General features: G+C 41.8%; 1 protein-coding gene across 2 annotated transcripts in view; it reads left to right on the forward strand.

Annotated features, from left to right (window-relative positions):
• The first annotated feature begins 504 nt into the window (after positions 1-504).
• Positions 505-14,825, forward strand: part of NPL (N-acetylneuraminate pyruvate lyase) — a 34,483-nt gene continuing 20,162 nt past the window's right edge. For both annotated transcript variants that reach the window (XM_077157191.1, XM_077157192.1), the window contains exons 1-4: positions 505-619; positions 4,650-4,736; positions 10,365-10,438; positions 12,749-12,836. In XM_077157191.1, coding sequence (XP_077013306.1) covers positions 4,669-4,736; positions 10,365-10,438; positions 12,749-12,836 — 230 coding nt within the window. In that variant the 5' untranslated portion in view covers positions 505-619; positions 4,650-4,668. The remainder of the gene's footprint in view (positions 620-4,649; positions 4,737-10,364; positions 10,439-12,748; positions 12,837-14,825) is intronic.

Here is a 14,825-nt window from a genome sequence, read left to right on the forward strand (position 1 = left end):
GTACCACCCGCTCCTCGCTATTAGCCATGAGGGTGTGAGGAGTCCGGGTCAGTGTGAAAAGAACAGAATCCCCCATGCCAGTCGGCACTGGCTGAAACAGTATCCCAAATCTAAAATCCAGAACCATGCCATCACAGGGCACGTGCCGGAGAAGAAAGGTTAAGACCTCATAGAGCCAAGAAGGTTTCCCGCGAGCGGGAGGGACTCGCGGTGCCTGACAGGGCTGGGTGAGGCGCGCGTCAGCCCCCTCCTCCCACACGCGCACTTCTGCATCTCTCTTGCAAGCCCGGAACATTCTCGGGCTTCCAACTATCCGGGAGCAGGGACTGTACAGCCCTTATCGCTGACGTAACACATATGGATAAACCCCATATATACACCGTACCTTGGGGATCTCAGGACCCGGCGGCTCTGCGGGTCCGCGCGGTGGCGCTCGGGCGCGCTCGGCGGGAGGAGGCGCAGAACTACAACCCCCAGGATCCCCCGCGCGGCGGGCACGTGCCCCGGCCGGGTGGCGGCGATAAAGTGCCCGCCTGGGGCACCGCGGCGCTGACCGCGCAGTTTGCGGCACGGTGGTGGCGACTATCACAGCGGCAGAGGCGGACCCGCAGCGTCCGGGGTGAGCGCTGACGGAAACGGGCGGACGGCCGGGGGGTTCGGGTAGATTGAACCTGGAGTGGGTGAGACGGTGACGGACCCGAGGGGAAAAGGAGAACAGAGGTGCTCGGAAAGTGGAGAGCCTGGATGTGACAGCCTCCCAGCCTGGGCAGGCAGAGGGACACACGGAGTCGGAAGGTCTGGATACTTTTCCAAGACCACATAGCTGGAGCTGGAGGGTCTTTTTCTCAACATCATCAGTTAGCGATTAAATCTGGTCCATGTCCCATTTTATGGGAAATTAGTGTATTTCTGCTTTTTTGTTAGTTTTTTTTTGTGGGGGGCTTTTTTTTTCCTTTTCCAGTTTCTCTATCTCATTTCTAATCCCAAGTGTTTCTCTCTCTCAAGTCATTCTCTTTGTCCAGCGCTACATCCTCCCCTTTCCCCCGAGATTCTTTATTTTTCATGATACTTTGTTCTTTTAAAGAAAATGTGGCTTGGGCAACTTAAATTCTTCCCACTAAATGTTCTTGTCTGTGATAAAGATATAAGAATTCAAGATTAATGATATCCCCTCCCCAGTGCTTAATAACATTCTAAATTCACATTGTACCTTAGGTTGGGGAACATTTTAACCAATTGCTTTTGATACAAGTTGCGAAGAATTTCAAAGCACGATGTCCCCAAACCTATTTCAAAGTTGAATTTACAAAATATCTACCATTCTCCCTTAAAGTTGTGATTTTTTATCCAATTCTTTGTCTAGGGGCTTCACAATTCACACAGACAGCATATTTAGAGTACTGCTATATGCAAAGATAAATTTGAAGCTGTCCTGCTCCAAGGTGGCTTACAGTCTAGAATGCGAGCCAAAAGTACCCCACTAATAAATCCAATATACGGTTAAAAAAAAAAATCAAGTGTTAGGGGGAATTCAGAAGGTTAAGAAATTATTTTCAGAGAGCATCAGGGAATGTTGAACACTCTTTTTAAAGTGGTTGTTAAAAGTTGTCTAGACTGAAGAGGCTGAAGTAGGGGATAATGCCATTCAGGTGGGAGAGCCAGGGGAGCAAAAGCAAAGAGGCTCTGCAGGAAAGGCCATGTGAACAGTGGTTTCAGCTGGGCTGGTGCACTGCAGGCATGAAGAGATTTGAGGAGACCCAGCCAGACCATGAAGTTTGGTACTTAATGCTGTAAGCCAGGGAAGTTAGTATTTTCTGAGCAGCGCAAAAACAAGGCCAGAAATGCCTGTGTTACTGGAGGATTCAGCAGGCTGCCCATGTGAAATGAAGGAGAAGAGTGAGAAAGTGATACCAAACTCTCGTCCCACACCCTCAAGGCCCCACATTTTAACTTTCTTTTAAAATCAAACAAGCTGCATTAAATGGCGATGGATTTCTATCAAAGAAATGAAACTGCCAGTCAGGGCTCCTGACCATCCTAAAACAGTATCAGTGGTACTATTCTAAAGTTATTATAAATGCAGCTGCAAATAAATTATTTGCAGGTCTGTTTACTGTAAACAGCCTGGTAATGCTTGACTTGGGAGGCGTTAAAATGTTGAATATGGATCTTGAGACTCTTATCACTTACATCTTCTTGGGCTATCTGGGCCCCTTGGACCTGAGATTGTCCCATCAAACTAGATAGTGGATGACGGAAGGATAAGTTATGAGAGAGGCAAGGAGTTGGATCAAGGAAGGATTGCAAGAGAACAAGATAACAGATTGCTACGAATAGACAACAGTAGCAAGGACTGGGAGGGTGCACCAGGATGATGGAGGATGATGTTAATAAGGGAATAATAATAAAGGTGATGATGATGATGATAGCTAACATCCTGCAGCCTTCAGACAAAACTTCATAGGGGAGGCTGAACCTGTACTTACTATGTGGCCCACAGTGTTATTAATCACCTTATATGAATTCATTTAATTCTCTCAACAACCTTTTTGAAATATTACCATTATTCCCATTTAGAGATGGGGAAACTGAAGCACAAAGAAGTTAAGAAATGGGGCCCAGGGCCAGCCCACTGGTGAGTCATGGAGCCAGATGTAGACCCATGAAATTTGGCTCCAGAACAAGCCCTCTTTAGCCACTCTACTGTAAGGAAGAGAGGATGAGATCATTTAGAGATCATTTCTGAGCTAAGATGATCTAAAATGGCAGGTTCACTTTTGGGCATGTTGAGTTGAGGCACCTGCAGGAGTGCCAGGTGAAGATACACAGCAGGCATTGCATCTACCTGGTTGATACTCCACATTCCTCTGTGGTAGACAGGCCCTATGTTATTGGCCTCTGAGCCTCAGAGGCTAACCTGCCTGTTGTAACAAAGGTGATCACGTGAAGCCCAAAGATTAGGGCCATGAGTTAATGACTTCTCATCTTATGTTTTCCCCATCGGCTAGGTGATTATATTTATCTTTTAAAACTTGTATCATATTAGTCTCATATTCAAGCTAAAAGTCCAGAGAAATTCCTAGTATCCTAGAAAGGTTCTCCTTTATTGCCCTACAGCATGGAACAAAGCTATTGGCAAGATTTGGACTTGATTTCAAGAGCAAGTCTTGTTAGGAATATATCTGTTTGCAAGGGGCGTATCATGTTGACTTTCCACAAAAGTAGAAAGGGCTCACCTGAGCCAGAGCTTGGGAGAAAGAGAAAAAGTAGAAGATATGCAATCTGTACTCCAGAAATTTATACTCCCACTTGGGGTTGATCTGTTAATCTTATATAGGTTAACTGTTGTAAAAGAAGAGCAAACAAAACAAGACAATTCATAATTAAGTAATGCATTATGTGGGACAGATTGTAAGTACAGGGAGCACTGGAACTTTAAATGTGTCAGTGAACCTCAAAATTATAACACATTCCCTCTTGTTGATCACCTGTAGACATTGCTGTATTTGCCATCAGCCCATTGTCTTTTGTATAATTTTCAGCAACTGTCTGGTTATATTTTATTTTCTTCTTGAATTATTAGACTTTGATTTAGTGGCTTTCAATTTTATGTTTTACATCTCAAAAAAATAGTAATGCTTTTATAACTAGTAAGTGTCAGAGCTAGAAGTTGAACTAAGCAGTGTGGCTGCAGAGATTTCATGCTGTTAACCACCAGCCTCTGTCACCTCTCACTGTGTATGTTTTGTGCAACTTCTTGGCTTTAGCCCACTGATTGTGGACAGACACACTCTCTGCCAGTTGATGAGGGATCTTTTTGCTCCAAGTGAGTGGTGTCAGGTTGACTGAGCAGCGAGCTCCATCAGTGGAAGTCTTCATCCAACCGCCTTCTGAACACCTCATTCGATCACCAGTATATTCATTCTTTTTAATTGAAGACCGTGTGTTAGGCAGAGCACTCCTGTACAGGGGAAGCAAATGCAAATAAAACACAAATCCTGTCCTCCCAGAGCCTGGTCTAATGGGGAGGAGAGATAAATAAAGAGTAGTGATAGAGTTTACTTGATTTACTAAAGCTATGAAAACAAGGCAAAATTGGTCCGAATTAGAGTATGAAAAGATAATTAGGGAAATCTGCAGTAGTTACAAAGATCATGCTGAAGCCCTCCTAGGCTGTTAAGTGCTAATTTTAGGTGAGATTCTATTTAAATGAATGAAGATATGGAAAGAGTAAGGAATGTCCCTGTTTTTCTGATCATATTTCAACTTAAGTAATAGTAATTTTATGTGTATTTGGCCTCCCTGAGTTATGTTCAGGTTCTTTCTGGGGTGTACTATTGTTTATCCTACTCTGAATTTCAGTCTGCGTCGCATTCATCTGTGTAGGTAAGATGGGAGGCCTTTCTGATAGTATTTCTCAGGACATGGCTCTCTTCTTGTCTCCAATCTCTCGTCTTAAAAAATAATAGAATGTTTTTCCCCAATAGAATTAGGCTCTAAAATTTTACATTATTTTCACTTGTTCTGTGTGTCTGTACACTTGTAAGCATATTTTACAGTTCTAAACTGGGAATGGACTTTGCCCGGGAGTTTTATCATTAATTGGCACTCCTTGAAAAAGGAGAAGAGTTACATTTTATGTTTTCCAGACTTTTTGCCAGCAGCACAATGGCTTCCCCAAAGAAGAAACTCCAAGGTCTTGTTGCTGCAACCATCACGCCAATGACTGAGAATGGGTAATTATCATTTGGGCCATAAAGGCATCTGTTCTCAACCAAGATGCATAGAAGTTCTGTGTAGAGGCAGTCACATAGACTCTGCTCCTCTCTGATATTGTTGCCAAATAGCAGCTTCTGTTGGTGGTTCTCCTGCATTGTCTCTGTCCCCCAAGACTAAGAAGAGGTCTCTACATCACAATCAGTGCAGGAAGGAAGAAGGTAGGATATGGCAGCTTGCCTTTCTCCCAGAGTTGGTAGCTCCACAGAGCAAATTCTCCTTGGGATTCACCACAGCCCTGGATTTCCCAAATACGGCAGTAGAGTTGGAAGAGGAAAATCCTGTTTAGGCCTGAATTGATATCAAACACTGACCTGGCCCCTCTAGAGATCATGTCTCAAGATCTGCATGATTCCATCCTCGGCTGTTCATAGATTTGAAGGGAAAAGTCCCTAGCTTGAGGAAAGTGGAGAGTGTTGCTAAATGTTTTAGGCTCGTTTCAATATTGGTCAAATGTTGGGTCTATGGTAGGGATGGGAGAAGTTTAACGGGAGATGATTGCTGAGAGGTACATTACCCAATCAAGTCTTTTGACTTCCAGGCGAATACTATCACAGCCCCTTTGCTTGCACAATCTGATGGCAATTGTGGGCCGTGGGTGTCCATGCAGTATAACTCCTTGCTGGACATTGCCCCTAACAAATAGGACATTCATCTACCTCCTGGATCTAAACTTTTTTGACCCGTCAGAGGAGTCAGACTGCCAAAGCAGTTGAATTGTTTGTTTTTTTATTTTTTAAGCTTCTCCTTTCTTCCTTTATAAAGTGTAAAAGAATCATACCTGTGTCATGGAATTAGGAGCATTAAATGACATCATCCGTTCAACAGTGCTTGGCATAGGATCATTGTTTACATAGGTCAATAAGTTTGAATTGTTAGCATGGCATAAGGCAGGAGTAAAAGGATGGTGAGGCATTTGACACTTTTAATAAGGCCTTTCCCTTTGGTCTTATGTTGCTAAATTTGTAAACCTCAATCCTACCCTTTTAAAGTAGATGAAATTTCTTACCACTTTTAAGTATACTCATTTAGAGTTGGCCACATCAAAGTTTTCCCTTAGATCATGGAACTCGATATTTCCAGCTTTTGAGATTGATGAAAAATCACATCTTTACTAGGTCTAAGTAAAATTCTCATTGAGATGGCATTTAAATTACCCAGCTGGTTAATAGTGATTTTTTTTTTTCTGTTGCTTCTCCCTTTCTGTAAGTTCTGAGAAAGACTGAAATCAGCTGTTTTTCAGTGTGTCAGCCACTTGTTGGACAGTTAAAAAAGGAAGACGTGATTGCATGAGCAGGCAGGTTTTACTTCCTGCTACAGAGTGGCGATCCCGTTTGTAAGCTCAAAACACCACGTCTGGTGGATATTACTTTAACCTTTGTAATCAGAACCCTCTTAGCCTGGAAGTGGCCTTTCAAAGCAGTCTTGTTCATTGTTATGGGACTTACTGAGAATGCCAACATATCCTTCCTATTCAGGCCCCATGTATATGAGATAATGAAGATGACTCTGCTTTTTAAATTCTTCTCCATTTCCTCCATCTTATATGTTTTTTTAATTCTCCTTTTCTCTTCTATGAATTTCACTTTCATGGGGATATGAAATCAAAATAAGAATGTATTCTCTGTAGGGGCCGTGTAAGGATTACGTTTAATTAAATAGGGGATGGCAGTATTTAGCACATAGTAGGTATTGCTGAGAGATACATTGCCCAATCAAGTCTTTTGACTTCCAGGTGAATACTATCACAGCCCCTTCGCTTGCACAATCTGATGGCAATCGTGGGCCATGGGTGTCCATGCACTATACCTCCTTGTTGGACATTGCCCCTAAGAAAAAGGACATTCATCCACTTCCTGATTCTAAACTCTAGGGGGTGAAGTTAGCTCCCTTCTTCCCCCACCACGTAAGCATTATATAGATACAAAGTAGGTTTGGAGCACCCACCAAGAGCAAGCAGGCATTAATCTGTGTGCCCACAAGGGAATCTGTACTTCTTACATGCTACTGAGAGATAGGATGGAAAGAAGGTACATGTGGAATCTAAAAGTTGGAAATTCTGCCAGGTGACCTGCCATGGTGAGAGTTTGCCTAACTGGGTATGTACAATATAACACGGCTCCATCATTCAGAAAGACTGGACATCCTTTTTCTTCTTAATTCTAATGAGTACTCGCTAACTATTCAACTCTCTGAATATAAGCTGATGTCCTGGAGTGGGGAAGTTAGCAGAAAGCACATAGTATTTCTTAAATAGATTTTAGCATTTCTGGGTATTTGACTCCAACTTTGCCTCCCACTAACTGTCTGACTCTGGGAATGTCATGTCTCCTTTTAAGAGTTCTCTTTTGTTTTCTGTGGAGAGAGGGCGTTAACCAACGTAATCTCTGAGGCCCATTCCAATTCTTAAAGCCTACTGTCCTCTGGTATTCAGTCATTAGGAATATTGTGGTGACCTCCATTAAGTAAGAATGTATAAGGTACCTGCAACGCCAGTCCTTCCTCCACACTATAGCCCAGTCAGCGTCTCAGAAAATAAATTTGATCATGTCACTCTCCCCATGAAGAATCTCTGTTGACTCTCTTTTGTCTAAACCTTGTTCCTTATTATATGCTCCATGGACCAGTTGCTCCAGCGTCGCATGGAAACTAGTTAGGAATGCAGAATCTCTGGCCTTGCTACATACCACTGAATCAGAATATTTATTTTAATAAAATCCCTAGGTGATTGTTAAACACATTAAAATCTGAGATGAATTGCTCCAGAGATTAAAGCCCAGTCTCCCTGGAATGGCATAGGAAGTCCTTCACAATCTAGTTTTCCTACTTCATTTCCATTTCCCCAAACACATCGTACCCTTCCTTCCCCCTGTGCCTTTTCCACTACCTCTACTTTCCTTCCTCTACTAAACACCCACATATTTCTACTCATCCATGAAAACTTATTCCTTGGTAATTCTTCCCCTTCATCTAAACAGAGTTAGATGGTCCTTACCAGCCTGCCTGGTTGGAATTTATCAGTCCCTCCTCTGAATTCCTGTGCACTTTTATTTTTGACTTAGTCATCACCTGCATCATATTTCTCCTTTATATTTCAGTTGTTTATATATACTATCCCCTTTACTTTAAGGAGTGTAGTAGTGAAACTTAGAAGCAAATACAAATGTGGGAATAAGCTGCTTTTAAAGGCAGAGATCATAATTTTGTCATCAGTAAGTTCCCACATCACTTCTTTACCTAAACTTTCTTGAGCACCTGTGCTGTGCCAGGTACCATCTAGAGATTGCCAAATACAAAGGGCATAATTCCTGCCTTCAGAAAGTCCTCACTTTCTAAACTGGAGGCGGGTATAAACAATTTACAAAATCATGTCCATAATAATAGAGATGTGAACTTCTTTGCTAAAGGTGTAAGATACTTTTGTTTTGTGGCTAAGAAATCATAACCATAACTATTGAGTATTCACTATGAGTCAGGTATAATGCTGAGCACATGGGTAGTGGTGTTTTCTATTGAGTTTAGAATCTACTTTGGTGACACACACACAAGCCATAACAGACTGTCATTTTCTTTGAGTTGTGAAAATGGAAACAAGCTCTCTAGTCTCCTTTTCCAAATGAGTTTATTGGATTAAATCGAAAGCGTACAGATCAAAGTGAATACAGTGCTTGTCAGGCCTCTACTAGCCAAAGCTCTTTAGGCCCGTACCTTGTGAGAAAGTCAGCCCTGCTTTCCTTGTCTCTGAGTCTGTGCTGGGGGAGGGAGGGTTGGTGTCAGTTAAAGTGTTCAGGAGCCAGTACATCTGAATCTGAACTCCAGCACGGGTTACTTCTCTTTCTAGTTTTATTTGAAGTTTCCAATCTGTACTTCAGAAATCCCTTGGGTCTGCCCCAGCCATTTCCTGTTTGATTGTTTGAGCAACATCACTGATCAAAACAAGAGTTGCTGTCACACAAACAAAGCCCTTGCAGACCGTTCCTGCATTTCAGTGCTTGTCACACATGGGGACAAGTTGAGGTGATGGGAGCAGCAAGAAGAAGGTATACTGTAAAGTCATGGTTCTGAGTGGTTAGAAAACTTCTGGGGCAAAGAGATTTCAAGAAGTTGAGCAAGTTAAGCTGGCCTAAAAGAATGGGTCCTGAGATGGATGATCTAGGCCGCTGAATTCCTATCTTATCTTTAGGTAAGAACGACCTGGATTCATTCCTGTCCTGCATCAGGGAGCCAGGGTTTGTCATTTGAGCAAGTGTAGCAAGGAGGAGGCAAGTTTATGATAATGGAATGTGAGGCATTATGGAGAAAGTTTGCTCCACTAGCAGTCCTTATAATTGCTTTAAACACACCTTTTCGCAAGCGGTGGGCTCTGCTGAACTAGCTGTCTAGTTTCTCTGTGCGTGCTGTGGGCACTGAGTGCCTCTGCCTTCTTTGCTTTTAGTACCTATTCCTTTAATCTTAGAATTAGCTGTCTTTTATTCTTGTCTGATTGCTCCTTTTCCTTTGACACATTGCCTTTGATGTCTTCCTTTCCTTGAGGCATCAGTTTTGTTTCTGTTTTTGGAGGAATATAATAAGTAAAGATGAAAAGAACATTAAATAAGGCTAAAAAGTCATTAGAATTCTCTGGCCCCAGACAAAACTGGAAGTGGCAGCTAACTGGTGCTTCGTGGCTTGGCAACATAACCATGGATTCTCTCAATATTTTACCCAGACTTGCCACACAGTTTGCCTTTGGATTTTCAGTCTCTACCCTCCATCCTCCCTACCTGCATTTTGATTCAGTACAGGTCACTTTGTACTATTTATTTGCATGTCTGCTTCTGTATCATAAAATCAGTGTGATTTTAAGGAAGAGGATCTTTGTTACCTTAAGCATCAAATCCTTATAAGGTCACAGCTTTTCAGACCTCAGTGTGCATGCAGATCACGAGAGGATCATAGTGAGATGCAGATTCTGATTGGGTAGGACTCTGTGGGGCCTGCGATTCTGCATTTCTAACAAATTTCCAAGAAATGCTGCTGGTGCTACCCTGGATCACTCTTGGAGAGGCCAAGTAATGGCGAAGTTCCTTTCCAACTGTTAATCCTCAGCAATTTGAGACTAGCAAATACAGCTGGGTTTAGCCTTATTTGTTGTCACAGCCGTTAAGTGTTACATTTTTTTAATTTTTAAGATTAGGTTTTCATTTCTTTTCAGCCTAAGAAATGATTGCTTCTCCCCAAGGGGAAAATGTTAAGTTTTCAGTTAACAACGCCCCCTACATTACTCTCCCTGAAAAGAGCAAAAGATGAATGGATAGTTACATTTTAAATATTACTTATGTGGAGGTTTAAATATAAACCTGTGATAACTAATCGTGTTTTTGCTCACGTAAGTGGAGCACACATGACTAAGTGGAGAAATCACCAGACTCCAAAAATAAAACCATTATTCAGAGACTGAGAATTTCACAGACTGACCAAATGGATTTTTAATAACTGATTAACAAGGGAGACCAGTATATAGACCTGGCATTTAGGTGAATAAAAATCTAAGAAAGACTCATTTAAATATAAATTCTTTTCTTTTTTTTTCCCCCTTAATCTTTTAGAGAAATCAACTTTTCAGTAATTGGTCAGTATGTGGATTATCTTGTGGAAGAACAGGGAGTGAAGAGCATTTTTGGTAAGTCATCTTAGGGACCTTCCTCCATATCTCCATCTCTGTACTCAGAAGGTAGCTTTCCCCTGGTCACTAGGAGGTCACAGTGTCACTGGCTGTTGTGATTGAGCCTGGCCAAGCTAACTAAAATTTGTGAATTTGTCGCCTCACCAATTTTAGGCCTACAAAGCACTTCAACAAATGATATAATTTGGTAGTATCCTTTCAAAACAGTGAAGGTGCTATTTTTATTCCCTCTCTACAGATGAAATCTATGACTTGGATATATTGTTTAGATTATCCAAGGCTACTCATCCAAGCGATGGTGGAGTAGTAACTAAGCCTAGGCTTCCTAGCCCTTAAAATTGGGTTTTATTCTATCTTCACCTGACCTTCCAAATTATGAGTATAAGAAGGACTAAGTACAGCACACAAAGGAATAACAGGTCTAACAGTTACCCCTGTTTAATTCATAGACAGTGGAAATTAAAAAGTCGGACCTTGACTTACAGACCTGCCTGTGAGTGAGAGTCCCCTTGGATTGGTTGTCATTCTGAGGACACCTTGGACCTGAACTACTGCTCTACCTATAGAAGCCCTTCTAGAGCCAGATAGGTTTCCCAGGCCACATACCAAAACTGAGACCTGATTACAGAACACTCAGTGTCCCCCTACCAAGCCATAGTGGGGAAACCTGATCCTTATTTCCCAGAGAACCGCAGATCTTCCCTGGGTATAGGAAGAAAGGGGAACATCTCTTCTATTGGGACAAGACTTCAGAGAAGTGATAAAAGCACTCTTCTTCACTACCCCTTGTTCTCCCACACCCATCACTTACTCAGTGCTTGCAGGTCCAAAGTGTTGCCATATGCATTCATAAAATGCCCCAGTAATATATCCTAGTGCCATTGGCTTCCTTTCTATGCCCCATTAAGAGAAAATTGTAGGAGAAGGGAAAAAGGTGGGTTTTGGAGTTACACAGATCTGGATTCAAACCAAAGTTATTTAGCATTTTAGAACCTCATATTTTTATTTGTAAATGTGGGTAATAATTTCTACTTTGGGTTGTTGTGAAAATAAATCAATATATAACATAGCATTAAGCACAAGAAATACTCATTTCTTTTGTGATTTCTTATGAATTATTATAAAAAAAAAAAAAAGTTGTCCTAGATCATTACCACAGCTGACTGGGTCAAACTCTGAACAGGTACTTTTAGATCTGTAGCATACACCAGTGTTCTCCCACTTGTGACCTGTTGACATGCCAGTAGGGCATGGTGTTGATGTTTCTGCCCTTCAAGCCCAGTTTTAGAACTGGATGGGATACAAAGTAGAATAAAGCAGGGTCTCTATTCTCAGGTTGCTTGCAATCCAATGGGGAAGTCTGATCATGAAAACTAATACTCTGATCCTTCTGAAAAGGTTTGGAGAGTGCCTAAAATGTGGGCATGTATTTCTGTTTCCATTCAAAATACTTCTTACCTGTCCTCGATAGCAAGGATAAGAGTTGTAGTTACAAGTGGTAATTAACCTTCCCACTGTTTTTAACAGAGTGAAAGCTGAAAAAAAATAAAGATTGAATCTGTAGTGAAAACAGGGATGACAGTTTCACTTCCCAGAGACTGGCCTGTGGTGTTTTCCCTAGGCCCCTTTCTTTTTAAGCAGGAATTTCTCTATTCTTTCTGTTGTTTTCATTCTTTTGTTTTCTTTCCTTCTTTCATTTTCTTACCTTTTCTCTCTCTCTCTTTAAATTTTTATTGTAGTAATCTACAGACAATAAAATTTCCTCTTTAACCCTTTCAAGTTTACAGTTCAGTGGTATTTGTTACAGTCACAATGTTGTGCTGCCATCACCACCATCCATTACCAAAACCTTTTCATCACGACAAACCCTGTACCCATTAAGAATTAACTCCCCATACCCCTAGCCTCACCCCTTGCTCCGATAACCTGTAATCTACTTTCAGTCTCTATGAATTTGTACATTCTAGTTATTTCATAAGTGAAATCATATAATTTCTGTCCTTTTGGGTCTAACTTATTTCACTCAATGTACTTTCAGTTCGTCATGCTATAGCATGTATCAGCACTTCATTACTTTTTATGGCTGAATATTCATTTATGTATTTACCATACTTTGCATATCCATTTATCTATTGATGGACATGGGTTGCTTTTGGCAACTGTAAAATAATGCCACTATGAATATTGGTATACATATATCTGCTCAAGTCCCTTAAGCAGGAATTTCTGCCCTGTACTTTGAAGAGTTGGTGTTGAAGGAGCAAAAGTATTTGCTGGTCCAACTTACTGATTCTTTGTTTGAAATAGTGAATGGCACCACAGGAGAAGGCCTGTCCCTGAGCATCTCAGAGCGCCGCCGCGTCGCAGAGGAGTGGGTAGCAAGAGGGAGAAACAAGTGAGTAGCTCTACCAGGATAAAAACACCCACTGGTAAAAGCTGTATTGACTGAGGCTCTTTCTGGGATGATACAACCTCCCTTCCTTCTGCTCAGTGGCCGGACTCAAGGTCAGCTTGTGGAAAGATGAGCAGGGTCCCAGGGTATCCTGGTAATTCTGTAAGGAGCTGAGGCAGAGGAGAGCCCTTCCTTTCTCATATGGAAGGGCAGCCAGACTGCAGGGCACATTTGACTCCCAGAGGTTCCACCTGGAAAACTGCCTTTTATTCCCCTCAGACTGCCTGTCCTTGGGCTGAAGTATAAGAGGGGAAGGAAAGAAAGGAAGGCCTGCTTGATGCTGATATGTGACTGCTGTATACTGGGCTCTCCTGCTGAATGATTCTGGGAGCTCTTAAACATGAATCCCAGAAAGTCCCTTCTCAGGAGGGGTGCCTGATGCTCATATTGGCCTATTTCTTTCCCCCGTAGTATTGGGGGACTTTTCACATACTCTAAACTTCAGTGTAGTGATATATTTTTGTTTTAACATTCAGTTCATGCTGTGGTAAAACAAGCAGGGCAGTATCAATTCAATAAGCACATTCAATTAACCAAGTTATATTTATCACCTATTATGTTGTTATGGGTTGTGCTAGGCATTGGGGATACAAAGTAGAATAAGGCAAGGTCTCTATTCTCAGGTTGCTTGCAATCCAATGGGGAAGTCTGATCATGAAAACTAATACTCTGATCCTTCTGAAAAGTAGTAAAACCAGGGATCAAGAGAAGAGAGTGATTGAAGGAGAGGTTTTAAAAGTTCAAAGTGAACCTGGACAGAGGGTGTCAGCATGAAACCCATGAACACCTCAGGAATCCTTAAATGGCTTCAGAACACCCTGAAATTATATGCCAATTTTGAGTGCATGACCACGTAAGCATTTTCTAGTGATGCATCAGCTTTCAGTTAATTTTCAGCCAGAATCTGATCCTACAAAGATCAAAGACCATGGGCAGAGTGAGAAAAGAAGAACGCTAAGGATAGACATTAGAAAAAGCTTCAGAAACTGGAGAATGGAAGTGAGCAGAGAAAGAAAGTCCTCAGAAAGGTAGAAGGGAGTTCAGGAAGAATCCTGTCACTGAAGCCAGGAAGAATGGTTCAGGAAAGTATCACTGTATGTGGTAATTCAGGGCGGGGACAGCAGAGCCAGACTACCTGAGTGAGTCTTAGCTCTGCCTCTTACTAGTTACATGACCACAGGCAAGGCACTTAGCCTCTCTGTACCTCATCTGTAAAATAGGAATAATAATAGCGTCTATCTTATAAGGTTGTGGTGAAGATTAGAAAAGTACCTGGTATGTAGTACTAAGTACTGTGTTTGTTATAACATTTGTCATGATAGTTACTAGAAGCTGCAAAGATCAGTCGATGAAGGGCTGAGAAGACTTCACACTCAACACATTGGAAGTCACCACAGACCTCAGAGGGAGCAGGGCCATTCGGGTTATTGAAGCAGAATTCAGGCTGCAGTGAGCTGTAGAATGAAGCAGGCATGTGGGACTGGGGGCAGTGAAGATAGCTGATTCTTAAAAAAAAGTTTTCTGGTGAAGGCAAGAAGAAGGGGCAGTAGATTAAGCAGGATTCAAGATTGAACGAAGCGTAGCTCAAACTGGGGAAATCTTGAGACAGGTTAGGTGCTAAAAGGACACTGCTATGGGAGAAGAGAAGAAAGGAGAGTGGAGAATTGCTGCCTTTGATGGAAGATCTCCAATAAGGGGGTTTGAAACAAAACCAAAAGTAGACGAAGTAGAAGACAGCTAAGAAGCTGGGAAGAAAGCATGGCTGGTGATACTGGTACGTTTAGAGACAAAGAGGAGAAAAAGTGAAGGAGTCCGACCTGAAAACTTCTTTATCTTTGGTAATGTAAAGAGAAATAAAACAAAATAGAGTTACTATGATTAAAAGATTTCAAATGGAGTCTGGGATATGATTCTGGAGATTACTATTATGCA

This window comes from Tamandua tetradactyla, chromosome 4 (genome assembly GCF_023851605.1).
Source record: "Tamandua tetradactyla isolate mTamTet1 chromosome 4, mTamTet1.pri, whole genome shotgun sequence".
NCBI classification, from domain to species: domain Eukaryota; kingdom Metazoa; phylum Chordata; class Mammalia; order Pilosa; family Myrmecophagidae; genus Tamandua; species Tamandua tetradactyla.